General features: G+C 49.8%; 1 protein-coding gene across 1 annotated transcript in view; it reads left to right on the top strand.

Annotated features, from left to right (window-relative positions):
* The window catches only part of Sh3bp5 (SH3 domain binding protein 5), a 61,286-nt gene extending 36,701 nt beyond the window's left edge, over window positions 1–24,585 (top strand). The window contains exons 4-9 of the mRNA XM_075989027.1: window positions 14,610–14,774; window positions 18,198–18,328; window positions 20,091–20,133; window positions 20,750–20,969; window positions 22,702–22,962; window positions 23,220–24,585. Coding sequence (XP_075845142.1) covers window positions 14,610–14,774; window positions 18,198–18,328; window positions 20,091–20,133; window positions 20,750–20,969; window positions 22,702–22,962; window positions 23,220–23,428 — 1,029 coding nt within the window. The 3' untranslated portion in view covers window positions 23,429–24,585. The remainder of the gene's footprint in view (window positions 1–14,609; window positions 14,775–18,197; window positions 18,329–20,090; window positions 20,134–20,749; window positions 20,970–22,701; window positions 22,963–23,219) is intronic.
* Window positions 24,586–25,416: the final 831 nt, after the last annotated feature.

Here is a 25,416-nt window from a genome sequence, read left to right as displayed (position 1 = left end):
GTGGTAGGAGGTATCTGTACCAGGCTCTTTGTATTTTTAAGTATTCTTTTTTATTTATGGGTATGTGTTCGTGCATGTGTGCACAGGTAAATGGTGGGCCAGCAGAAGGCATCGGGTCCTCTGGAGGTGTAGGTGGGTGCTGAGCTGCACAGGGGTCCTTTGGAAGTGTTCTTCAGCTCTGAGCCATCTCACCAGCCCTCCCATATCTGTGTTCCAGGATGAACGGAGAGGAGGGAGGGCATTTGTCCCTTGTTTTAAAGACTCACGTAGTATATTACTTCCCTATATTACTAGAACCTGGTTATGTGGTCACAGGAGCTGTTAGGCTTGGCTTTGAGCTTGCTAGATCGGTTTGTTTCCAGGGACAAAAGGGAGAATGGATATTGGGTGGCCCCTTAACAGCCTCTCCATCTCTGCTCTGTGGTTTACTATCTTCTAGAAAGGCGCCTGGCTGGAATAGACCACAGGCAGGCATATGTGACCCACACGGAGCAGACGTGGGACCCCTCTGGACAGAGAAGCACTGTGTACCCACCCAGATTCCTCGGCTGACTAATGTGCCAGCCTTGCAGTGTGGGCGACTTCCTTTCTCTTGTGCTGTATCAGAGTCCTGTGAGGAAAATCCTTGCCTCCCACACATCTGTAAGTGGATGTGCTTGTGTTTTGTAAAGTTGTAGAATCCACTCAGACTTCCTTTTAGAAATATGATTTTGAATGACTCACTTCCCAGGGCCCTCTCAGAACAAGCCCTCGTGGCTGGTACACACTGTTGGGATAGCGTTGCCCCTGCCCTAGCCCATCTCCCGGTGCCCCTGCATCTCTGCACCACCTCCCAGCCCAGCCGTCTTTCCAAAGTCAGTTGCGCTGATAGCCTCACCCAGAGGAGCTCCCACATGGTTAATCTTACATGTTCTGTGGTCGAGTCATGGTGCCTGGCATGTGGCCAGACCTTACAGGGGTTTCCATGAGGATGCTGAAGCAATTGGCATCTGAACAGAACAAAGGGACCTCCCTGCAGCAACCGGACACTGTGCAGACTTGAACTGCAGCCCTGTCTCTTCCTGGAGACTCTACTCCCCTCTGCAGCATCTAGGCTCACCTTACCACACAATCACAGGAGACGGAACTTCAAAGTCAACTAACTGCTCGCAGGCTTGCAAGATACATGAGCCAGGTGCCCAGCCAGATGGTCAGGGTCAGTCAGGGTTTGATCCCCAGGGCCTGCATGGTGAAGGAGAGAACCAGCTTCCACAAGTTGTCCCCTGAACCCTCATACTGTGCCCTGGCACATGCATACCCCCCCCATGAATACACAAAATAAATAAAATGTAATTTATTTAAGAAAAAGAAAAGTTAGTACTCTGGATTTGTGCATGCAACTCAGGTCCTGTTCCCTGAAGAGGAACTGCTGAACACTGTGCCTCAGAGGCAAACAGAGGGCAAGAAGTTTTCAAATTCCGACTGCCCTGGCTGCTCCAGCTGCACAACTCGACTCGGTGCCGCTCCCCAGCAGCCCACAGCTGACTGGGTGCTCTCCTTCAGCGTGCCGCTCCCCACCAGCCCACAGCTGACTGGGTGCTGTCCTTCAGCGTGCAGCTCCCCACCAGCCCACAGCTGACTGGGTGCTGTCCTTCAGCGTGCGGCTCCCCACCAGCCCACAGCTGTCGAGACATGGTGTTCTCCTCACAGTTCCCGAGTAGTCAAGGGGTGTTTTGAGTCATTCCGCATTCTGTCGCCTTTCCTCCCCAGATTGACTAGCCCTCAAAAACATAAAAATAAAAAAGGTTTGGGGCTTAATGGAAATTTTAGAATTTTGGATGTTCAACTAATAAAACCTATGGAACTGTTATAAAAGCTGAAAAGTCCAAGATCAGAAACACTGTAGTTCCAAGGGTTCAGGAAAGGGATGTTCAGCCTGTGGCTGAGTGAATGCAGCTGTACCGGCTTAGAGGCTGGGTCAGGGGTGGGAGCTTGGTACTTCTAATGGGCTAAGTGCACCAGGCAACTGCTAGAGCCAAGTGAAACCCTAGAAGTCAGAGCAAGCAGGCGTGGGAAGCCAGGATCCCTGGCTGACCTGGGTTTCTAGGTGCAGATTATCTGTTGTCCTGGTGATGAGACTCAGGGTCTCCAAGGTGTTTGCAATGCTATTGAGAAAAACAATCAGCTGGCAAAGAATTCAAGATATTGGTTTCCAAAAGTTTGATAATTTTCTTTCTCTTTTCTTTAAAAAAAAATTTGTGTGTGTGTGTGTGTGTGTGTGTGTGTAGGTCAGAAAATAACTTACAGAGGCCAGCACTCCCTTACGCCATGTGAGTCTTGGGAACCAAACTCAGGCCATCAATCTCCAAAACAAATCTTTACCTCCTGAGCCATCTCACTGCATAGCCCTTTTTTTAACCGATAAATCAGTTTATTAAAAGAACTATCTTAGGCATCTGCGTTGGTGACGTCAGCCTCCTGCTCAACACTGCTTTAGCACTCAGAAGTGTAATCACTGAGTGCCTGTGGATTCTCAGACTCTCTCCACATTGTTTTTCTTACGGTGTTTTTGTTGGTGATGGTGGTGGTTTTTGTTTTCTCGAGGACTGAGCCACACTGTAGACCAGGTTGTCCTCAGACTTGCAGAGATTTGCCTGCTTCTGCCTCCCAAGAGCTGGCATTGACTAAAAGTGCAGGCCACCGTGTATGGCCTCTTGTAGTGATTCTTAAGGTCTTGATGAGATACAAACTTATAGCACAAATAATAAAAACCCAGAGATAGATATTGGGGTTCAACCTGAAAACCAGAAAAGCAAAGCAGCCAAGCCACTAGAGAAGTCTTACCTCTACAAAGGCTAGGTGACTGCAGACTAAGAAGGCTAAGCCTCTCTCTCCTTCCATTTTATATCCATCCCCTCTAGTGCTAGGATTAAAGGCATGTACTCCCTAGTACTGGGAGTAAAGGTGTGAGCCACCACCACCTGGATTTGTTTCTGCATTGATCTTGTGTAGCCCAGGGTGGCCTCGAACTCCGAGATCCATCTGCCTCTGTCTCCCAAATCCTGGGATTAAAAATGTGTGCTACCACTGCCTGGCCTCTAGTGGCTTAGCTTTTTCCCTTCTGATCTTTAGACAAGCTTTATTTATTAAAACATCAATAAAATATCACTATACAAACTAGTCTTTTCGGAAATGCACACTGGTGCTTTCATTATCTGAGGATTATTTCCTTTATGCCTCTGGGCAAGTCAGCATCCACTTTTCTCCAGACTTCATGGGGGACCTGGCAAGGGCCATTCGGGTTCTATGGGTGTCTTTCTGTATTTTGAAAAGTCATAGCTGGGATATTAGCTTCCTGACCAAGGGCAAACAAAGGTGAGGCCAGATGAGGGTTAGAGAGCTCTCCTGCATCCTTGACCACACCTCAGAAGATGCTGGGCGGTTTCAAAGTTGCTTTCACACATGCTACCATATGGCAAAACACAAAACCCTGGACCTGTGAGTTCCAAGATGTTAAGGTTCCTTCCCCCCACGCCTATGTTTGCTGAAGTCTCTTTGGGATCGGGGTTATGCAACCTCTAGCCCGGAAAAGATGAGGTACGGTGAGGGGATGAGCTAGGGAAGGAGGCATTCGAGACAGGGTTTCTCTGTGGCTTTGGAGCCTGTCCTGGAGCTAGCTCTTGTAGACCAGGCTGGCCTCGAGCTCACAGAGATCCGCCTGGAAGGGGGCGTTCTTGTGGTGACTTACGCATACCCCTGGCGGTGTGCTTTCACGTTGTCCTTCCTCGGAGACTTCCAAGAACAAATGTGCAGGGAGATGGATTTTATTGTGTGAGCCGCTGGAGAGCAAAAAAGAATCACAAATGCCTTAAAATAAGTGGCCACGAGGGGTTGCACACAGCATGGCTCATAGCAAGACACCTTAATTAAACTAGTATTTCTTACACACTGGCAGCCTTGTAGGTATGGGAAGGGAAAACCGCAGCAGTGGGGCTGGAGAGGCCCAGTGGAGTGGTTAAGAGGGCTCTTGCATTTCCACAGAGCTGGACTCTGGTTTCCAGCATCCATTGGGTAGCTCACAACTTCCATAATCCACCCAGCTCTAGCAGATCTGATATCCTCTTCTGGCCTCTCTGGGTACCTGGACACATGTAGCACATGCATGTGCACGCTCACACACTCATAAACTCACCCCCCCCACACACACACATACACACACATGAAAGACAAAAGCGGCAGCTGTACCCTCAGGAGGCTTCCCTGGTCCTAGGGAAGACTGTGCCTTACTGTGAATGAATGAGGGGATGGTGTAGATTGGACTTTTGCTGTAGCGTCTTGACCCCAAGGCTCTCGGGCGTGGGAACTGGACAGGTTTCACCTAGTGGTGTTGGTGCTATAATTCGAGTTGCCCTTCGGTCTCCTCCCATCACGTTCTCCCTTCACGCCCCCCCCCTCCACCCCCGGCTCTGTTGCAGGTCTTCAGACAGGGAGGCCGCTGAGCCTCCACCATAGAGTGAAGTGGTGTTTGCTGAAGTCATTCTGTATAGAATGCTGAGTCCTCAGACTTCAGCTCTTTGAAGGGAAGCCACAGAAGCCCCCAAACTGAGGCGGCTGGAGCCTGTCCAGGACAGATGTGCCCACAGGCCCTGCACATGCGGTAGGGGCCGTGGCCAGCCACTCCTGACTTTCTGTCACGGAGGCATGGAGACGGTTAATGACTGTGAACTTACGTTAGCACGGTGGAAAGCAGCCTCCAGGTGGGCATAAGGAGCGCACAAGGTTGACTCGAAGACCGGAATGGGTCAGGGTTAGTGTGTGGGCTGGTGGAGTGGCAGACGGAGGCTGTGGGCCTGTTGTGGCGACCCCTCCGCCCACCCCTGTCTCTGAATCTCTGAACGTGATGATCTCGTGTCTCTTCGCGTCTTTATAGCGTTACGGAGTTTCTCTGGCCTGACGGTGATTACTGTCCTGGGGACGGGGGGTTGGCTTGTGAGTGGTGTGCTGTCAGGCAGATGTCTGTGCAGGGAGAACCTGATTGTGGCACACTGGGGATGGGGACACTTCCTCCTCCATCTGCCTGTGGGGTGAGAAGGATGCTATACTGAAGTGCAGGCGGGTTTGGGGGGCCCTATGGTGTGGTAGCTGTGCCGCTCTTGACCGTACTTGAGCTGCTGCAGGGCGGTGCAGAAAGTCATCAATAACTTTGAAAGTTAGCGGCCACAGGTGGGACATCTAAGTTAAACAGGAGCTCAGGAAAGAAGAACCACGTGTGGCAGCTCACACCTGTAATTCCTGCACTGGAGGCAGAAGCAGGGGGTTCTCGTTCAGCCTGGGTTACATAGTGCGACCAGCCTATAGAATATGAAAAAACTGCCATTTATGCATCTTATAGAAGGCTAATATTTAGAATGTGTAAAGAATTTTTTAAATGAACATCAAGAAAACAACCCAGTTAAAAATGTGGTATAGAACTAAACAGAAAATTCTTAAAAAATGAAAGACAAATGGCTGAGAAACACTTTTAAAATGCTCAATCTGGGACTGGAGAGATGGCCCAGTGGTTAAGAACCCTGGCTGCTCTTACAGAGGACCTGGGTTCAGTTCCCAGCACCCACATGGCAGCTCACAACTGTCTATGACTCAAAGATCTGACACCCTCACACAGATATACAGGCAGGCGAAATATTAATGCATATAAAATAAAAATAAGCAAACTATTAAAACTATTTTAAAAATGCTCAAAATCTATAGTCATCAAGAAGATACAAATTAAAACTACTCTAAGATTTTCATCTCCAATCAGAATCGCCAAGATTGATAAGACAAAGGACAGCACAGCTGGCGAGGATGCAGGGAGGGGAAGATTTATTTACTGCTGGCGGAAGTGCAAACGGTTACAGCCACTGTGGGAATCAATGTGGAGGGGCCTCAAAATTTGCTCTGCCACAAGACCCAGCTGTGCCTCTCTTGGGCATATACCAAAGGACCCTGCGTCCTACCGCAGAGACATGACCCAGCTGTGCCTCTCTTGGGCATATACCAAAGGACCCTGCGTCCTACTGCAGAGACATGACCCAGCTGTGCCTCTCTTGGGCATATACCAAAGGACCCTGCGTCCTACCGCAGAGACACTTGCTCCTCTGTATGCGCTGCTGCTGTTAGTCACAATGACCAGAAACGGGAAGCCGCCTGGATGTCCATCAGCTGCTGAGTGGGCAGTAGAATAGGGTGTGTTACACAGTGGAGTGTAATCTAGCTGTTAAGAAAAGGAAATGTGCGGGCTCAGGGATTTATTCAAGAGAGGAGGTGGAAACCTTGTGAGAACCAAAAGCGGTGACTGACTCCAGGGAAACGGTGCCTTCTGGACATAACAGGGCTGATGGCCATAGAGACTCACAGAGACTGTGAAAGCACACACAAGCCCTGCGCAGAGTCAGCCCACATCCCAGCACTGCCAGGGGGAAGTGGGCACAACGTCCCACCCCCTCACCAAGAAGATATCTGCAATTGATGCCTGCTGGGAAAGGAAAAGAATCAGTCTTCCCTCATGGCATGTACTTGGTACATCAGCCACACTCCAGGGTAGACCTCGTGCGTAGGAATAGTTGGCCAACACAAAACACACTCCGTGGTTGAGGCGGGGGACGGGCAGGGAGCATGTGTTCTGTTTTGGTAGTTTTTTGTCTTGCTGGGTTTTGCTTGTTTTGATTTTCATTTTGTTGTTGTTGTTGAAAGGAGATGAAGTTGGGTGAGTTAGAGATGTGGAGAGAGCCTGGGAGGGACTGGGGAGGGGAAGGAATATGATCAAAATAATATGGTATGAAAGAAATGTCAGGGGAAGAAAATGCCTGGCTCAGCAGTTAAGAGTGTTTGCTCAGCTGTGAGGGTCAGGGTTTGGATCTCAGCACACACACATGACAAACTGAGCATTCTGCAGATGTCCTAACTCTAGCTCTGAGGTGTCCAGTGGCAATCATATGATCATAGGTACACAGACATATTCACACTCATACACACACACACACACACACACACACACACACACACACACACCCCAAATCTTTTTAAAAAATAAAGACAGCCCAAGCAGAGTTGCTCAATAGCTGTCCCCTGACACATGTGCCTCTGCCTTGCAGGACCCTTCCTGTGGGTCCCTGTGGTGACATTGTGCTTAGATAGTGTGAGACTTCCTGGGTGTTATCAGAGGCCTTGGCATTTCAGCTAGAGACGGGGAGCTACTTGTTCAAGGTTGCAGGCCCAAGACAACGGTCTTTGTTGGTGCCAGGAATGTGCCCTGTTCCTCCCGTGTCTCTGGGCACAGCCTCCTGCCTCATAGTGACCCAATTGTCTAAGCCTTCAATGCCGGTTCTGTACAAGGCATTGGAATGTGTCTTTTGTTAGCATGCTGGTGTAGTGGGAACTGGGACACCACAGGGGGCCTGTTTGTATTGAGGATGCTGGGAAATATGGGTACCTTTCCTCACAGTCCCCAGGTCAACAAGGCTATACCTGCAGGGGTCAGAACTTGGCCAACGGCTCCTGATGTTTCCAGGTCCTTGACACTGGGACCAAGACCAGGGTTGGGGGAACACTGTGTCCACTTCCAGCTTCCTAGTTCTGTTTTCGTTGAGAGGTTAAAGCACCTCTTTCTATTTATTATTATACGTCTGGTGTGCATGTGTGCACACCAGGGTGGTGGTCAGAAAGCACTTGTGGAGTCAGTTTTCTTCTATATACGTGGGTTCTCAGGATTGAATGCAGGTCATCAGGCTTGCTTGGCAGATACTTTATCTCTGCCTCTCTCTTTCCCCATCTCCAACCATCTCTTCCCTCATCCCCTCTCCTTCCCCCCTCTTTCCCCATTTACTCTTCTTTTTTTTCCCTCATTCCCCTTTCTGTGATGGACCCTGGGGCCTTATGCATCCTAGTCACTGAGTTGCAGCCCTAGCCCACCCTAGGTCCTTATCCACACTTTCGCTCCTGTCAGCGCCAGCTTATTAGCTGCCGAGGACTGTCGTGAGGATGATGACAGAGTATGTGGCTTTCCCCTAGTGAGCGTTCAGCATTTCCTCTGGTATAAGGCAGCATGCCGCCACCTTGGAGTATTGGGCAATGAGTGACTCAGCCACTTGTATGCCCTGAGTCCGCATTTTGCTCCCCAGTAGAAGGAAGGATGATTGTATCATCAGATTCATATGTGTCTTAGACTCCGAAGCTAGCTGCCTATCCTGCAGATGGCATGGTTGCAGGCCAAGTCATGTGTTGGATGTGTGGGATGGAGGTTCTGTCTCACTGCCTTGGGGAAACTGCCACAGCAGAGGGTAGTTTGTAGCTTATAGGTATAGAATGTAGTTCATTCTTGCCCAATGTGTAGGGCCCAGGAAGAACGGTCACTGCTATCTGTCCCTGTCCCATGCACCTGCCACATGCCTGGCCCAGGACTCCTGCCATCAGGAGCCCCGCAGCAGATGGGCCTGTGCCTGCTGCAGCACAGCAGATGTGGGAGCACTGTGGGTGCATCCTTCTGGAGAAGGGGGCAGGGAGAAGGTGGCATCTGTTGTGTATGTCCCTGAAGCCCCAGGAGCACTGTGGGTGCACCCTTCTGGAGAGGGGGGCAGGGAAAGGTGGCATCTGTTGTGTATGTCCCTGAAGCCCCAGGAAGAGTGTGATCTGGTATGGGTTGTTCCTAGAGGCCCTGCCGCACGTGGCTGGCATCTGTCTAAGTCGCTCATAATTGTGACGGAGGTCCAAGCACGAGGAGGAAGTAGAAATGACTGGTGCCGATTCAGGCTGAGTCCCAGGTCACTGTCCTTGTCCTTACTGTTGACTGTAGATTATCCCACCACCCATCCATGATGTCAGTGTCAGAAGCAACCCAGCAGCAATGCTTCATGATACAGGGACCAGGGGCTCGGGCTCCCGATTGATGTGTCTGAGATGCATCACTTCATAGCCTTCCTTAGAAAAACGAGGGGGTTTAGATTGGGTGGCCTATAAACCTCATTACGCCCAAACCTCTGTGGTAGCCAAGACCAGTGTCTGGATGCCCTTCTGAGAGCGGTTACGAGAGGCGTGCATGCTGATCAAGGGATACCCTGCCTGTTGCCCTCTGGAAACATCTACTTTTCACCCTACCTCGCCTGTGACACTGTGTAGAACACCCGTACATCTTCATGTGCTTTGCACACACGACTGACTAGTGTGTAATGAAGGTCACCTATCCAGTTTGTTCATGAGCAGCCTCTCTGAGTCACGGAGGGATTCCAGTCCTTTCCTGTGGGTGTCTTACAGCCCAAGCAGAGCTAGTGTTTGCTTCAGTGGTACTCTAGCTGCAGGCCTCACCTCTCCAGTTTGCTCATTGGTTGTCTCTGCTGAGTGCACCACTGCATGACCTGAGCCACACCTCAGAGCCCAGAGCCCAAAGCCCTTAGTCGATCACGTGGTCGGTCGGGCCTCTGCGGTGCTTCACAGGATGATTTTGTTAGGTGTGTCAAGGATCTCTGGGTGTCATCTTTCATACCATGGTGGAAATGAGGAAGTTGAGTGTGTAGCTCAGCCAGAGAACACTTGCCTGGAGTGTGTGAGCTCCTGGGTCCCACCCACAGGATGAATGAATGAATGAATGAATGAATGCATGCATGCATTCTCGAACTAGAGAACCAGCTCTCTGGGATTGAAGTTCCGCATCTTGTGATCTAACTGGGAGGCTCTCTCAAGTTAAATCTCGAATACAGATATTAGCTCTTGGATGATTCTGATGGCATGGCCTCAGGCCCAATGCCCGAGAAATCTATCCTAAGAGACTTTAACAACCATCCTCTCTCTTCACACCATCAGCGCTTCGTGCCTCTCACAGTTCATGACTGTCTTCATAGGAAAGTTCCTAACTTTCCTGGGGCCCCTTATTTAAGGTTGGCCTCTGTGTTCTGGAGCCGAGTATCCAGGAAGTATTCAATAGAGGCAGAACCACACCCTTCTGTGTCTTGCTGGCCAGTGAGCCATAGAATGTCCCATCCCCTTGTGTGCCTGCCTTGTGTTGTCCTGTGTGTATAGTTTAGGGAGTGTGTGAGAGGAGTGCCCTGTGTGTGTGGTAGTGTGTGCCTGTAGTCCCAGGTGGGGTAGAAGGACCAGGCGTTCACACCCCACCTCTCTCTGTGTAGGTGCGAGGTCGTCCTGGACTACATGACACGGTTTCAAACCAGAGAGAGCGAGCTGTAGGTGGAGACCACTTGTTCGTTCCCAGCCACCCAGACGCGAAATAATCACACAGAAACTGTATTAATCAAAACACTGCTGGGGCTGGAGAGATGGCTCAGTGGTTAAGAGCATTAGAGCATTGACTGTTCTTTCAGAGGACCTGAGTTCAATTCCCAGCAACCACGTGGTGGCCCACAACCATCTGTAATGAGATCTGGCACCCTCTTCTGGCCTGCAGGCATACATGGAGGCAGAATGTTGTATACATAATAAATAAATAAATAAAATCTTTAAAAAAAAACACTGCTTGGCCAATCACTTAGGCATACTGCTAGCAAGCTCTTGAATCTTAAATTAACCCAGTTTTTGTTATTCTATATTTTACATATCTCATGGTTTATCATAAGGTTCTATCTCCTTCAGCGGCTACATGGCATCTCCCTGACTCCTCCCACTTTCTCCCCTATTTCTGCTTGGAATTCCAGCCTTACTGTATTCTGCCCTCCTATAGGACCAAAACAGCTTTATTCATTAACAAAACACATTCACAGTGTACAGAGGGGAATCCCTTATCAGAGACCAAAGGAGAGGGCGGTGTTTTATGGAAGGTGGTCTCCAGTGTATACCCCAGAAGTCCCACAGATGCTTTTACTTGACAGGTATTCCTTATATAGCACCTCACTTCTTGGCATCACTGTGACAAAATGCCATAGACTGGAGACCTTAAACAGCAGCCATGTTCTGGAGGCTGGAAGTCCCCAGAGTCCCCGCTGAGTCAGTGCCTGCTGAGGGGTCTTTCCCGAACTCCCACCGCGTGCTCGCTGCAGGAGTTCATGAGCATCCTTTTTGGGGGATTTTTTTTGCCTTTTTATTTATGTGTGTGTGTGTGTAAGAGCATTCTGGGTGCCCTGGAGCTGGAGTCACAGGTGGCTGTAAGGCACCTGACCTGAGTGCTACCGAGCACTTGAACTCCTGCCATGGTCTGAAGGAGCAGGAAGTGCACTTAACCTGAACTAAGTCCTTTCTAGCTCTCAAGTTCATTCCTAGTTACATATTCAAGTTTGAGGCTTGTCTGGGCCATACAGAGTCCCTGTCTCAAAATTAGAGTGAGTGAGTGAGTGAGTGAATGAATGAATGAATGAACAAGCAAGCACGGGTTGGGGAGGTGGCTCAAGGAGTCATGTACTTGCTATCCAAGTGTGAAGACTGCCGCTGCAACCCCTGCACCTACCTGTAACCCAAGTTCCTGGAGAGGGACAAAAACTCTTGGAAGAAGCTGGGTATCTAAACTAGCTGAACTGACGAGCTCTGGTTCAAATGCGAGGTTCTGCCTCATATATAAGGTGGCGAGCCACTGAAGACACCATTGTCAGCCTCAGGCTCCCACACCCATGTGCGCCCATACAAGGCAAGTGAACACATGCAGGCCTGGAGAGGTGGCTCAGGGGTGAAGAGCACATACCACTCTTGAAGAAGACCTGGGTTCAATTCCCAGCACCCATACTGCACAGCTGAAAGAAAACCACTTTTAACAAATGAACACACATGTGCCCATGCCACATACACACTACAAACAAAGTAACAAACCACAAAGGCTGATGTGGGATGTCCTTCTGTATATGTGTTGCTCTTGTTGGTTAATGAGTAAAGCTTTCTTGGCCTATGGCAGGGCAGAAGATAGCTAGGCTGGAAGAGACAGAGAGAGAGAGTAGGCAGAGGCAAAGAGATGCCATATAGCCAGGGAAGGAGACAGACACCAGAACTTCACCCAGTAAACCACAGCCTCATGGCGATACACAGAATAAATAGAAATGGGTTAATAAGATGTAAGCACTAGCTAGGAATATACATAACCCATTGGCCAAGCAGTGTTGTAATTAATATAGTTTCTGTGTGATTATTTGGATCTGGGCAGCCAGGAAACGAAAGTGCCCTTCAGCTGCAGATGGGGCTCGGTCTCCTGTGTGGCCCTCCTGTGGTCTGGAGAACTAGGACTGTGGCTGTGCACAGGCTAGACCAGGAGGATGCCCATCGCGGGCCATCATGGGTCACTGAGCTTCCCTAGGGCTGCTGTGCTCTGTGTGCTCAGCTTCTTTGTTTCTTTTCCTCTTAATTTTCTTTGCAAATTCTCTTCAGTATATGTGACAATTTCCTCTGTGTCATGTGAGACTTTTTCTGGGGAAGGGTGAGGCCCTGTTGATCCCCTCCGAAGTCCCGGGGGCTGTCCTGTTAGTGTCCTGTCAGGGCTTCTGTGATTGCCCCAGGGACCCTGTTGATTTACAGGAGAGAGGGAGTGGCAGATTAGCAGGTTGCAGTGGCCTGCCCTGTTCTGGTGGGTGGGAAACTGGAGGTGAACCCAGGGGAGGCTGGGGCCTGTAGTGTGGCGCAGCTTTCTTTGTCGCAGGGAGCACGTGCTGCAGTGTGTGTGTGTGGGGGGGAGGTCGGAGACAGCCTCGGTGTAGCTCTTGGCTAACAACTGGCCTGTGAGCTGGGGAGTCTTCCAGCTCACTGGAGTGCCCGGTTACAGATGCGTGCTACCAGGTCTGGTTTTATGTGGGCTCTGGGGACCCGAACTTAGGTCCTTACGCACACTCACACACACACACACACACACACACACAGCAGGCCAGCTCCCCTGCCTGTCTCTGGTGCGGTCACATGATGTAGCCTACTCTTGAGGGAGGAGCATCAAATGCCCAAAAGTGGTGTGAGAGACACCTGTGCACATTTATACTCCCTTGATCACTGAGGTAAAATTAATTTCAGTATGTTTGATTTAGTCTACTGTATCTCGAATATTATCTCATCATTGATCAGAAAAATGGCTAATGGGATAATTAACATTTTTGTGTTGAGTCTTTGAAATGAGGCGTTTTTTCTTGTGTCTGTGTGTCAGGTGTGCATATCCACGCGTGTGGCACACACATGAGCAAGTCCTCATGACTGTCCAGCTACATGCGCATGTGGGGGGGTGGGCACCAGGGTCTCCTTCAGTCGCTTGTCCCCCTTATTTTTTGAGGCAGGGTCTCAGTCAAAGCCAGAGGTCTGAGATACAGTTAGTCTCTCTAACCGCTTGCTTCAAGGATCCCGTCTTCCTTTTCTGAGCTGCAGCAGCTGCCACAGCTCCCCAGTGTTTCTGTGAGTTTGGGGACCTGAAGCTCTAGTCCTTGCTTGTGTAGCAGGCACATTCACCCCCGAGCTTTCCCGGCCATGAGAGATGTTTGTATTCGTTCCTTGCTAACCACATTTCAGATGCTCATGAGTTACGTGTTGGCCTGAGATGGCTCAGTCAGCACAGAGCTCACTGGGCGAGCAGCAGGGTTCTCTATCCCCAGCACCTGTATAAGATTACAGGCATGGCTGGGTGGTGGTGGCGGCGGCGCACGCCTTTAATCCCAGCACTCGGGAGGCAGAGGCAGGCGGATCTCTGTGAGTTCGAGGCCAGCCTGGTCTACATGAGCTAGTTCCAGGACAGGAACCAAAAGCTACGGAAGAAAACCTGTCTCGAAAAATCCAAAAAAGAAAAAAAAAAGATTACAGGCATGGTGGGACATGCTTGTAATCCTAGCTCTGGAGAGGTAGATGCATTCCTGGGGCTCACTGGCTGGCCTAGCTTAACAGGTGAGTTTCAGGCCAGTGAGGAACTTTGTCACAGAGAACAAGGCTCCAAGATAAACCTCAGGCTTCTACACACACACACACACACACACACACACACATACATATATACACATGTATACTCACATGCACACATATGCTCACACATGCATATACATAAACCTATGTACACACATACACAAAAACATCGCACGTGCTGGGTCTGCTGTAGCTGTGAGGATGGCTGCAGTTTGTATTAATTCCTTCCCAAAAGCAGGGTTGTACTGGTCATGCCTGGCCTGGCTGTGCAGTCATTGTGGACTGAGACGGTGGCCACACCAGGCTGGCACTCGTGTTGTGGGGTGTTTGCCTGAAGCCTTGCTTCTGGCTGGCTTTGGAGCTCAGGAAAGGCTGCTTGCATCCTCTCTGCCTCGTCTGTAGCATGAAGTCCCACAAGTATGGTCTCTGGGGCACTTTTGTGTGGTGTGAAGGGAAGGTGCCCAGGGCTGCTGCGTCTGCCTGGCTCAGGTCTTCAGAGAACGTCCACAGCTGCCTTAGCCCTTGCCATCACAGACGCAAGATCTATGCATTTACTTCTCTGTTGTGCTCCAGACTGCCAAGACTGTCTGCTCACCTATCTGGGTTCCACTCAGCCATCAGTCAGTCACTTCCCTGCTACCCTGTCCCATGTATGAGTGCCTGTCTGTGGAGCCTATCCAAGAGAGGCAGACGCAGACAGATAAATCTTTGGCCACTCCTCTCTGAAGGGGGCTGGTAACGAGCTCGGGGACTCCTGGTCTTTGCCTCTGGCCTCACAAGCCCTCCTCTCTCAACAGGCTCAGCTGGAAGCTCAGAAAGCCACACAGGACTTCCAGAGGGCCACCGAGGTGCTCCGCGCTGCCAAGGAGACCATCTCCCTGGCTGAGCAGCGGCTGCTGGAGGATGACAAACGGCAGTTCGACTCTGCATGGCAGGAGATGCTGAATCATGCTACTCAGAGGGTAGGAGGGCCGTGTGTATGCTGGCCATGGGGAGCTGGGCCTGTATGCTCTATGTTCTTTGACTCCCCACAGGAGTGTAAGTAGGTTCCTGGATGGCGTGGAATACTTCTGTAAAGGCTGTCTGCTCTCCCGAACCTTTCGGCTGGCCTGGCTTTAAGCCACGCTCAGGCATGACAGTCTCCCAGTGACACGTGAGGATACTCATTCTTTGTATTGCCTGAAACTTATCTGGTTCACATAGACCCCGAATGTCTTGGCAGTGGAGTTGGGTTTCCCAGAGGGGCCAGGATGCTCTCCAAGGTCAGCTCCCAGTACCCCAGAAGGACCATCAGTCCTCAGTGGAATCCCTGATAACAGTTTGAACCTGCACTTGGGTGTGTGTGTGTGTGTGTTGGTGGGTGAAGTGCCTAGCCCAGAATTAAGTGGACACTCAAGCAGGGTCTTCCAGGCGAAGTTGGGGTCTGGGAAGTGATATGCAGTAGGCAGTAGCTGGGAGTGATTGTCACTGTGGGATTTATGTCGCCATAAGGTGGCTCTCCACCTGCTCCCAGGACGCACTCTCTGGCTCAGAGTTGGAAGTAATAATTGTCTTGGTCTAGGTAGACTACTTAACAAAATACCATAACTGCCTGGCTCCCACACAGAAATACATTTCTCACAGTTCTGTAAGCTAGGAAGTCTAGAACCAGGGCTGGGAATATGAAGGAGTGTACTGGTCCCATAGCATTGCTCTCTCAAGGCCCACAGTATCGCCACCCTAGGGGACATTCCTACTCCAGCAAGTGGGGCCACCTGCTTGACTCTGTAGACCCGAGTTTGCTGGGGTCACAGAATATTCCCGGATACTGCTTCCTTCTAGCCAGGTGCAGCTCTTGTTCTTCTGAGTCTTGGTCCCCTTGGCACAGGCCTGTTCTCCCGCGAGGCCAGGGGGCTGTTGTAAGGCAGGCAGACGAGCTGCAGTCCCTGGGCGCAGACTGTAGCTCTGGTTTCTGTGATTGTCAGAAAGGCTGTCTGTGGGGTTAGAAATGAGGTCCAGGAGCCGGTGCCAGTGGCTGCTCCCCGACAGTGTCACCTGCCACAGTGGCTCAGTCCTGGGTTTCTGATGATTGAAAGTGCCTGACTTACAAATGATTTCAGGAGGACTAGCTAGCTCTGCCCGTGGCTTGGCAGCCTTGAGCTTCCTGCCCCCTAGTGGCCATAATGCTTGTAGACCCAGCAAGGCTGAGAAAAATCTTACTGGGTCAGCTACAGAGAAAGCTAAAGGGGAGGTTGGAACCAGTGCAAAGCCAAGCCGGGTAGAGAAAGAAGCAGCTAAACAAGCCTCAGGCCTGCCCTTCCTCTGGGACTCTTCCCCTCCAAAGCTGTAGATCTGTAGCAACAAGTAAGAGGTAATTTTAGAGACTACCAAATGCGCCTGTTCATGGTGGTGTGTGCCTATGATGCCAGGCCGGAGACTGAGACGGAAGGATCAAGGCTACCCTGGGCTATGGAAGGAACCCCATCTTTTAAAAAAGGAGGAAGAAACCATTGTATGTTACTATGATTAGGAAAGTCCACGTTTTAGTCACGGGCTAATGGCTGCCCACAGAGGCTCCTGAGACCCACATAATGTCTCCAGGAATCACATGCTTGGCCTGTGGAAACAAGGCTCTGGGATCTGCAGCAAGCAGGCTGTAGAGCTTTGCAAGATAGCTTCAGAGCCCTTTCAGTTCAGTTGGGGCTTCGCAATGGCCCAGGCCCATCTGATGTGTACCCTTTGACCACCAAAACAAAGGACCCAAACATCCGGTTCATCTATGTCTATATATGTTATGAACCTGTGTGATCAGTGGGGAGTTCTGGGTCACAGGCCAGGCCTTCCCCATCACGGATGGTACTTCCTTTTTTCTGGTTCCTTCATGGTTACATAGCGCTAGGATGATTCTCCTTGAACTGGTGAGAAATGATCCTCGCCTCTGGGCAGGTACCTCAGTAGTGGAACAAGTGCTTGGACTTAGCTTGCAAGCCATCAAATCCATCCCCAGCAACAAGGGGGGAAGCACACATAAAAATGCTCTCGAGACCATGACCTTTGCCCTGCCTCAGCCTGCAGGATAATAGAGACCCAATCCTCCCTGCAGTCCAGATGCTCATGTTTGGCTCTGAAATAGCGTGAACGACTGTGACCCTCTGTTTAAATTGAGCATTTCTCCCAATGGGGCTCCTGGGGACCATTTGCCAGGCCTTGTGGGGCTCGCATGCTGGGCTGCCTTAGCAGAAGGCCAGGCAGACACCGACTGACTTCTGGAGATGCCAGAAAGCCTGGTTCATTAGGGGAACGGAGCTTTTTATAACCCTCTCCTCTTTCTCTCCACATGTTCCTCACCTGAGGCCATCTGTCTCCTCTTAGTCTCCACTCTAATGGTAACATGAGATGGCCATACTTGAAGTTTTAGCAGAAGCTAACAGTCTAGATGTCAGGAGCCCCAATATTCTCTGGTGGTCACATGTAACACCATAGACAGGCCATGGGGACAGTTCTTGGCTTGGTGCTGGCAAACAGCAAATGGTTCCAGTAACACTTCCGAGCTTGCAGATGAGCAGCCTCCCTCTGGGCTGTGTCTGGTTCCCCAGAACCAGAGGGAGGATTGGCAGCAGAGGTCTCTCCAGCTCTTGGCTGCTTTGATCTTGAAGCGGCCTTCTAGGGAAGGCAAGGACTTTCAACTCTCTGAGACAGGAGTGCTGGCAGCCTGGGAGGGAGGAATTAGCTTTTCTGACCAGATGGAGGAAGAGGTAAGTGTGGCATGGATACAGGAAGGCTGTCCCTGCTGGTGAGCTGGCAGCAAGGGCTCCTGGAGAGGAAATGGCAAGACGCAGCCAACCAACGGCTCCTCCAGGCTTCCAGGATAGCCATGAAGGCTGGGATAGAAGAGTCACTTCCTGGAAGGTTGCCTGAAGGGGGGTCGAGGGCCACCTTATGGCCCCTCCTTGGCATAGAGGTGCAGTGGGAAACAGTTTGGAGCTGCGAGGAGATGGGAAAGCCCTTTCCGTCCAGACGAATGTTTCAGGTTAGGGAGAGGCTGTGGACAGGCCCCAGGACAAGTCCCATGTTGGGAGAATCTTCTAAACCACCTGACTAGAGGAGAAGACCTCTTTCATCTTAGACAGTTGTCCCTGAGCTAAGGTCTCCTGAGCTAAGGTCTACCTCAGAGAAGGATGTGGAAAACTAAGCACCATTGCCCTTCTTTGTACGTTATGTGTAGTCACGCCGTGGCAAGTGGGGCATATGGATGCCTCTGCCTCCCAAATGCTAGGACTAAAGTTGTGCACTACCACCACCCTGGCTTCAAGGAACTTTTTTTTTAAATGATATGAGTATGAACAGTACGCCAGCTGGGCACCATTCTGAGCTTAACCAGGCTGGCCTCTGCTGTTGTTTGAAAGGTCATGGAGGCCGAGCAGACCAAGACAAGGAGTGAACTGGTACACAAGGAGACAGCAGCCAGGTACAATGCAGCCATGGGCCGTATGCGGCAGCTGGAGAAGAAACTCAAGCGGGCCATCAACAAATCCAAGTAAGTCTGGGCACATCCTTGCCTGGGTGGGAGCGGCTCTCTTCTGCAGCTGCTCCCCCTGTATGTACCGTCACTGAGGGATTGTCTGGAGCTTGCTGCCTAGCGCCCTGTGCCCCTGTAGTCACATGTGACACCCCATAGTACTCCTGCCGCTGCCGCTGCCATGGGCAAGGATGCTGGCAGGAAACAGGAGATGACACGGGAAAAGGAAATTCCAAAGCAAACCATTATTTGGCCTATAGATTATGCTTTCGGAAGCTTGCTTTGTATGCTTGGCTTTGTAGCTGATGGTGTGGACTGGACAGGCCCTGTCCCTCAGTTTACCTGTCAGCATCATGGGGGTGAGTTCTGCTCATCATTCATGAAGTAGCTGATGAAATGCTACAAGTTTGGGTAGCTGTGGGTGTTTTCCCCAAACTCTTCTCAGTGACACCCTCCTACATGTTGACAAAGTAACAATCAGTGGGAAGCACAGCTGGGAAGACCGGGTCCCTTGCTTCATTCACTGGGCCTTTGAGAGAAAGAGCGAGCCAGAGCTGGGACAGAGAGCATGTGCTAAACTGGCTATCTGCTCGTCCTGAGACTGACAGAGAACCAGGGTTCAGGTAAGTAGGGGAAGGCGTTATTAAAGGAAGAGGTGGAGCCTCTGTGTTCTGTGCGCCCCATGTCGTCTCCAGGGCTTGCCTCTGCTTTCTGCCTGCTCCCTCCAACACACATACACATCCATGCATCAGAGAAAACGCTTTGTTTGCCACTGCACTTCCAGGGGACACAGCTGGGAGAGGTGGTGAGGGACCCTGGAAAGCCCTTCCCTCCCCTATTGCAGAGGGGAAGTCTCCGTGCTTGCTTTGTATGGTGTGAATATGTGGAGTTTAAAGTCCATGGTGCCTTCTGCACACCCCTCTCACATTTGACCTGCTCACTCATGACTAACCTGTTAAGGAAATAAACTCCTGTGGCCACACTCTGCCAGCCTCTCCAGACGCTTCTGATGACTCCTGTCTGCTTGTGAGACTAAACATCAGTCTGTGCTTTCCATGGAAAGTGCCTTCCCCTCCTGCTTTGGTCACACCTGCTTCCCTTGTTCATCTTTGACAAGTTCACACACTTCCTTCACCTGGGAATCTCATACACCTACCACACTCTTCTCTGCACCTTGGCTGGGCTGATATCCACCCCCATTTAACCACTTATTCCCACATTTCAGATTTTCCTTACACACCAAAGAGGTCCTCCAATGTATCGTCATCAGCAATTACAGAGGCAGGACTTAGGAATTTGATGGACGAGAAATAGCTCAGACACCAAAGTTGCTATAAAGTGCCAGCTTTCTGTCTGACCCAGAGTCCAGGGGTCTTCTCTCTCTCCTTGCCTGTAACCTGGTTAGCTCACCAACACCTAGCCTTAATCACTGTACAAGAGGACGGATCTGAGATTGAGGAAGTGGTGGTCCTGCTATACCCAGCTGACAGGGAGTGGTATTGCTTTCTTCTATAGTTGGTCCCAGCGGAGGAAGCGTTTTCAGCAGCCTGTTCCTCAGTTCCATCTTCTTTATTGGTCAGCAGACCCAAGCAGTCTCCTAGAGTAAAAGGAACCAGAATGCAAGGTTTCTAAAATTTTGAAATGGGAACGAAGAGGCCTTGGGTGAGCCAGGAGCTCTGCTGGTGTCTGTCGCCGCCATGGCCTGACTAGCTGTAGCGGATTTATCTATAGGAGTTGACCATAAGATCATATTCTTACCATTTCTTCCTGTCTTCTGCAGGCCTTATTTTGAGCTCAAGGCAAAGTACTATGTGCAACTCGAGGTACGTGTGACCTTGGATTTGTCACTGTTTTGTGTCCTTCCCCCCCCCCCAACTCAACTCTAGTGTGGTGCAGGCCTTTGAATGACCCATGTGAGGGGAGGACAAGGAAACATGTTCCTCCACCTCAGTACTCAAGAGGTCTTGGGCATTGTGTGTCGTCTAGAGCTATTTGCCGCTCACTACTCACTGAATGGTACTAACTTATTTGATCTTGGTGTGAGTGCCCAAGACAAGTGGTCCCAGAAACTTCTGTAGTAGAGTTCCCAGGCTCTCCATCTACTTCCAGAACCTTTGGGGGATTGGGTCAGCAGTCTACACTGGAAGTGGCTCTACAGGTGATTTCAAATATGGGGCCAAGAACTTGTCTGTGACCTTCCCTGAGGGCTACATTCCATTAATAGCTGTTTCTGCATATTTTTGTGTCACATAGACCAGTGTTGAGATGATAGTCATTTTCTTTACAGTGAATGGTTAGCCACAATAAAAGTAACTGGATCCTCCTTAGGTCATGTCTTGGGTGTTCTAGAAAGTTCTGTTGTAGTCATCTGTAGTCCCTCTCTCAGTGGGGATATACAGAGCCACTTTGGCTTACCAGATCCTCCATCTTCCCAATCAGCAACTGAAGAAGACAGTGGATGACCTTCAGGCCAAGCTGGCCCTGGCAAAAGGCGAGTATAAGGCAGCCCTGAAGAGCCTGGAGAGAATCTCAGATGAGATCCACGAGCGCCGGCGTTCCAATGCCATGGGGCCTCGGGGCTGTGGCGTGGGGGCTGAGGGAAGCAGCATATCAGTGGAGAAGCTGTCTGGGAGCAGACCTGAGCCTGATGCCATCTCTGGTGAGTCTGGCCAGTGGGGACCACACAGCATATGTGATCTGCTTTCAGGGCCCTCTTGTCCCACAGGCCCCGTCTTTTGCCCATCACTAAAGAATTGGAGAGTTGGGCAGCCCTGCAGGCTATCTGGTAATTTCTCATGATTTGTGGGACACTATGTTTGTCGGATTGCTACTGAATGTTAGCATTCCATGATCAAGTAGGTTTGGGAAATGTTCCAGCTCTATCCTTACCCTTCTCAGAGAGTCTAAGTTCACTTTAGAATGTTCAAGACTTTAAGACCTTCTGAGGGAAGATTAAAAGGGACTTGGGATCCAGATCTGATTCAGACCCCATTCTACCATGGCATGGAGTGGGCTAGCTGGGGTCTTGGTGTGTTAGCTGCTTCAGCTGTGTGAAGGGGATAGTGTTTTCTCTGCTGGGTAGAGTGGTCAGGAGGGTTGTGAGAAGTGACACCTAGCAGCTCTCCCTGGGGTCTGAAGCACATGGGTCTCTTCTGTCCAAGGATATCCTGTGCAGACAGAATAGAGGACTGACCTAGTTTCTGTTAATCAAGAAAGCTACCCTGTGACAGTGAACACTTTGCAGCTTCTCTTTTCCTGTGGAATAATCCATTGTGGCTCTTTTAGGCACCTTCCTCAGCAATTCTTTTTTCTTTTCCTATTTTTATGAGTTTTTCCTACATGTATCTACGTATACCACATTCTTGCTTGGTGTTAGGATACTAGATACTCTGGAATTACAGTTGTGAGCTCCCATGTGGGTGCTGGAAATCAAGCCTGGGTCCTCTGGAAAAGCAGCAGGTGCTCTTAACCACTGAGCCCTCTCTAGATCCATCCTCAGTAATTCTTGAAGGCCATCAACAAAGGTTGAATTGCCAGGTTGAAGGGAAATGAAACTATAATGTAATCAATAGCTATGAATGAGTTGCTTTATATCACTTCATTAATCCTGTACGTAGAGCATTTGAGCAGTCAGGTAGCTTGACAAGGCCACACAGTCAACAGTGGGGTCCGGATCTGAATTCAGTCTGTCTCAAGCAGTATAGCACTTATAGTAACCCTCTCTGGAATGCTAGAAGATCATTTTTAAAGACACTATAGGCTTAATGAGAACTAGGAAGGATCTTAAAGCGAAAATGCAGGCTGAGAGGCTCTGAAAACAAGAATGGTGTGTCTCTGAGCCTTGGTTATTCTGGTTCACAAACAGGCACATCGAGAACACTGTAAATGAGTTGTTCTTTGTTGCAGACAGTGGTCTAGGCAGGCTTATGAGATCAAAAGTTACTACAGACATACATTCCATGCAGAGTTGCCCTTTCCAGCAGCAACTGCTGCTTATGCTGGAAGGAAAACCTTCAGTCTTCATTGTAAGATTGCCTCCATAGGACACATCACAAAGGGCTAGTGTCTAAATTTATCTTCCCTTTTTCTTCAATGCTGGGAAGTGAAATCAGGCCTTTGTATATGCTAGACATGTGCTTTACCCTAGCTATCTTTTCTCTAGGTAGCACCTGCTGGCATAAAATCATAGAGCAGGAGTTAATTTTATTTCTAGAACAGTGACTTTCTATGGGATCTAGCAGGAGGCGAGTCAGAAGGCTCAGGACGGTTGCAGAACCTGCACTCCATGCTGTGGGACTGCCTGCCTGCCAGCAGAGAGCTTGTCTGCAAGCCTTTAGGGACCTGGGCTACTTGTTACCAGGCTCCGTGTGACGGATGTTCTCACCCCACAGTGGCTTCCGAAGCCTTTGAAGACGACAACTGCAGCAACTTCGTGTCTGAAGATGACTCAGAAACTCAGTCTGTGTCCAGCTTTAGTTCAGGACCAACAAGTCCATCTGATATGCCTGACCAGTTCCCTGCAGTGGCAAGGCCCGGGAGCTTGGATCTGCCCAGCCCCGTATCCCTGTCTGAATTTGGAATGATGTTTCCAATACTGGGCCCTCGAAGTGAATGCAGTGGGGCCTCCTCCCCTGAATGTGAGGTGGAACGAGGTAAGTTCGACCCCCGGCACTCTGCCTGGCCAGCTTCAATCGTTACAGAATTTAGGCCCCGAGTCTCTCCTAAGAAAAATCCCCTTGGCAGGTTCCTGCTAGAGAGGTTAGCTTCCTAACTCATCTTAGGATACACACAATGTGTTATCCAATGCTGGAGAGCCCCTGAGATGCATGGTGGGTGGCAGTGGGAATGGTAGAGGGCTTAGGGGGCTGGAACTGTCAGCTCCCATTCGGCACCCTTTGTATCTCTACAGGAGACAGAGCGGAAGGGGCCGAGAATAAAACGAGTGACAGAGCCAACAACAACCGTGTTCACAGCAACGGTGGTGGCAAGGGCAGGAGCCAAAGCAGCACATCCCGTGAAGGCCAGGCCTTGGAAACCCGTATGAAGCATCTCTCCCTACAGTGCTCAAAAGGAAGAGATGGGATTATCGCTGACATAAAAATGGTGCAGATTGGCTGACTCACCCAGGGCTACGGCCCATGTGCAAATCACATTTATACATGAAACTTGAGGAACATCGTGCCAATACTCATTTAACATAAGCCAGATAGTATGCATTTACTCTAAACTGCACTAACCAAGTTTCACTGACCTTGAGGGCTGAAGCGTTTCCCTCTGGTAAGAGCTCTTGGGCTGGTGTTTTTCAGAGCAGAGCCATCACAGGAAAACTGTGACCAGGGTCACAGCCTTTGCGGAGCGTTCCCTTGTAGCGGCAGTGTAGAAGCAATAACTAGTTTATGTGAGAGAAGCCGAGCCAGGAGGGGAACTGGACACTTAACCAGACTGGGGTCACCAGCCTACATCTCTATCCCTCTATTTGGGGAAACTGAGATGTTCTCTCAATTATATCACAGGGCACCAAAATAATTTTAAAACTCACACAAACAGAAACTCAAGTGTTCAGAACACATTGTTTTGATCCAGTGAAATCTCAAAAACAATGCCAAGAACACAATTTCATTTTCATCACCTCTGGTGCAGAGGGATTTTTTTTTTTTTTAAAGCATGTCTTCTGGGACACCCATTATAACCATTTCCTAGGAAAGGTACCATGAACTGCACTTTTTGGGGGTGGGAAAGGTGACTGAATGCCAATATGGGGATGGGGAATGAGGGAGCAGGGACATAGCATATGGGGTTTGTGGTTGCAGGAGGTTTACAGCCTAACTTAGCCTGCCAGCCGAGGGGGTTTATTCTAGAAGTGCATGCCACTGTTCTATCTACTGAGACTATTTAAGGTTTATGCTGCACCTAGTATTCTTTAGAGGGAATAGGCATGTGCTGGCAGGGGCTGGGAAATAGAAGCAGTGGATGTTATGCCAATAGTAGTATGTTTAGACTCTTAGTGTTTATACTTATGCATATTTAGGGCACTGTATTTTATTTGTCCTGTTTTATCAATTTGGCTTTTCTGAAGAAAGCAACCCCATTTCAAATTGTCTTTTAATTATGTCACAGCTTGTATATTTTAGCCATGTGTGTATAGCTTCATACAATAGTGATTTCTTCTTTTTTATTGATGGATACAGTATCCTAATTACAAGGTTATTTTGTACTTGTTTTAATACCTTGAGGGTAATAAAAACTAAGAAAACTTTGTGACTTCTGCTGAGAAAGCCACTGTTGTGTGTCTTCCACTCTGGGATGTCCCTTGCTTTGTTAAGAAGGACCATGGGATGCTGTGGCCCTCTGCTTTCATCCTGGTAGTTTAAGGTCTGAATTAGAATTCCACCTTTGGTGTTACAAAGGGGAGCAGCGAGGAGAGACAGAGGCAGGCAGCCACAGGCCCAAGAAAAGAGGGTCTCTGCTTCACTGGTCAGTGTAGTCTCCTGGGGATGGCTGGGGTGGGGAGCTACAATCCTGCAGTACAGGTTCACCTGACTCAGCCTGGCTCTACTAGGAAGCTGAGAGGACTGGATTTTAATGTATATGCTACACTGAAATGTGTTGTGGGAGGACATCCTAGTTAGCTTTGCCCTTTACTGTTAGTCCCTCTCACATTACCTCAGGGATGTTTACAGCTGAGGTAATGTACTCTAATGTTCAGGATCCACCACAGGATCAAATACCTGTCACCCTGAATGTTGGTCCTGACATCTGCCTTCTAAGTTGGAGTCACATGGTAAAATCTCGTGAGTATTCATGGCAGATGGATTTTGTGTTGTGAAGCATAGCACTATATCCCTTACTTGAGCACTGGGGCTTCATAATCTGGCTTCTCCCCGCTCCATCAGCCTGCCACCTGCTTGTCTCCTACATCAGGCTCCTGTCTCATCACTTCCTCTCACATGTCCCACTACAACAGTGTGCCATCACTGTTATTTTGACTTTTTTACTCGTCACCATGTCTGAAATTCAGCTACTAACCAATTTCAGTTTTTTGGCCCTCTTTGGCTTTTTTTCCCCCCTAAGGTGACCACGAACCATATGCTACTAATTTTAGGATG

Source organism: Microtus pennsylvanicus, chromosome 10 (genome assembly GCF_037038515.1).
Source record: "Microtus pennsylvanicus isolate mMicPen1 chromosome 10, mMicPen1.hap1, whole genome shotgun sequence".
NCBI lineage: Eukaryota > Metazoa > Chordata > Mammalia > Rodentia > Cricetidae > Microtus > Microtus pennsylvanicus.
This window is presented reverse-complemented; position numbering and strand designations above follow the sequence as displayed.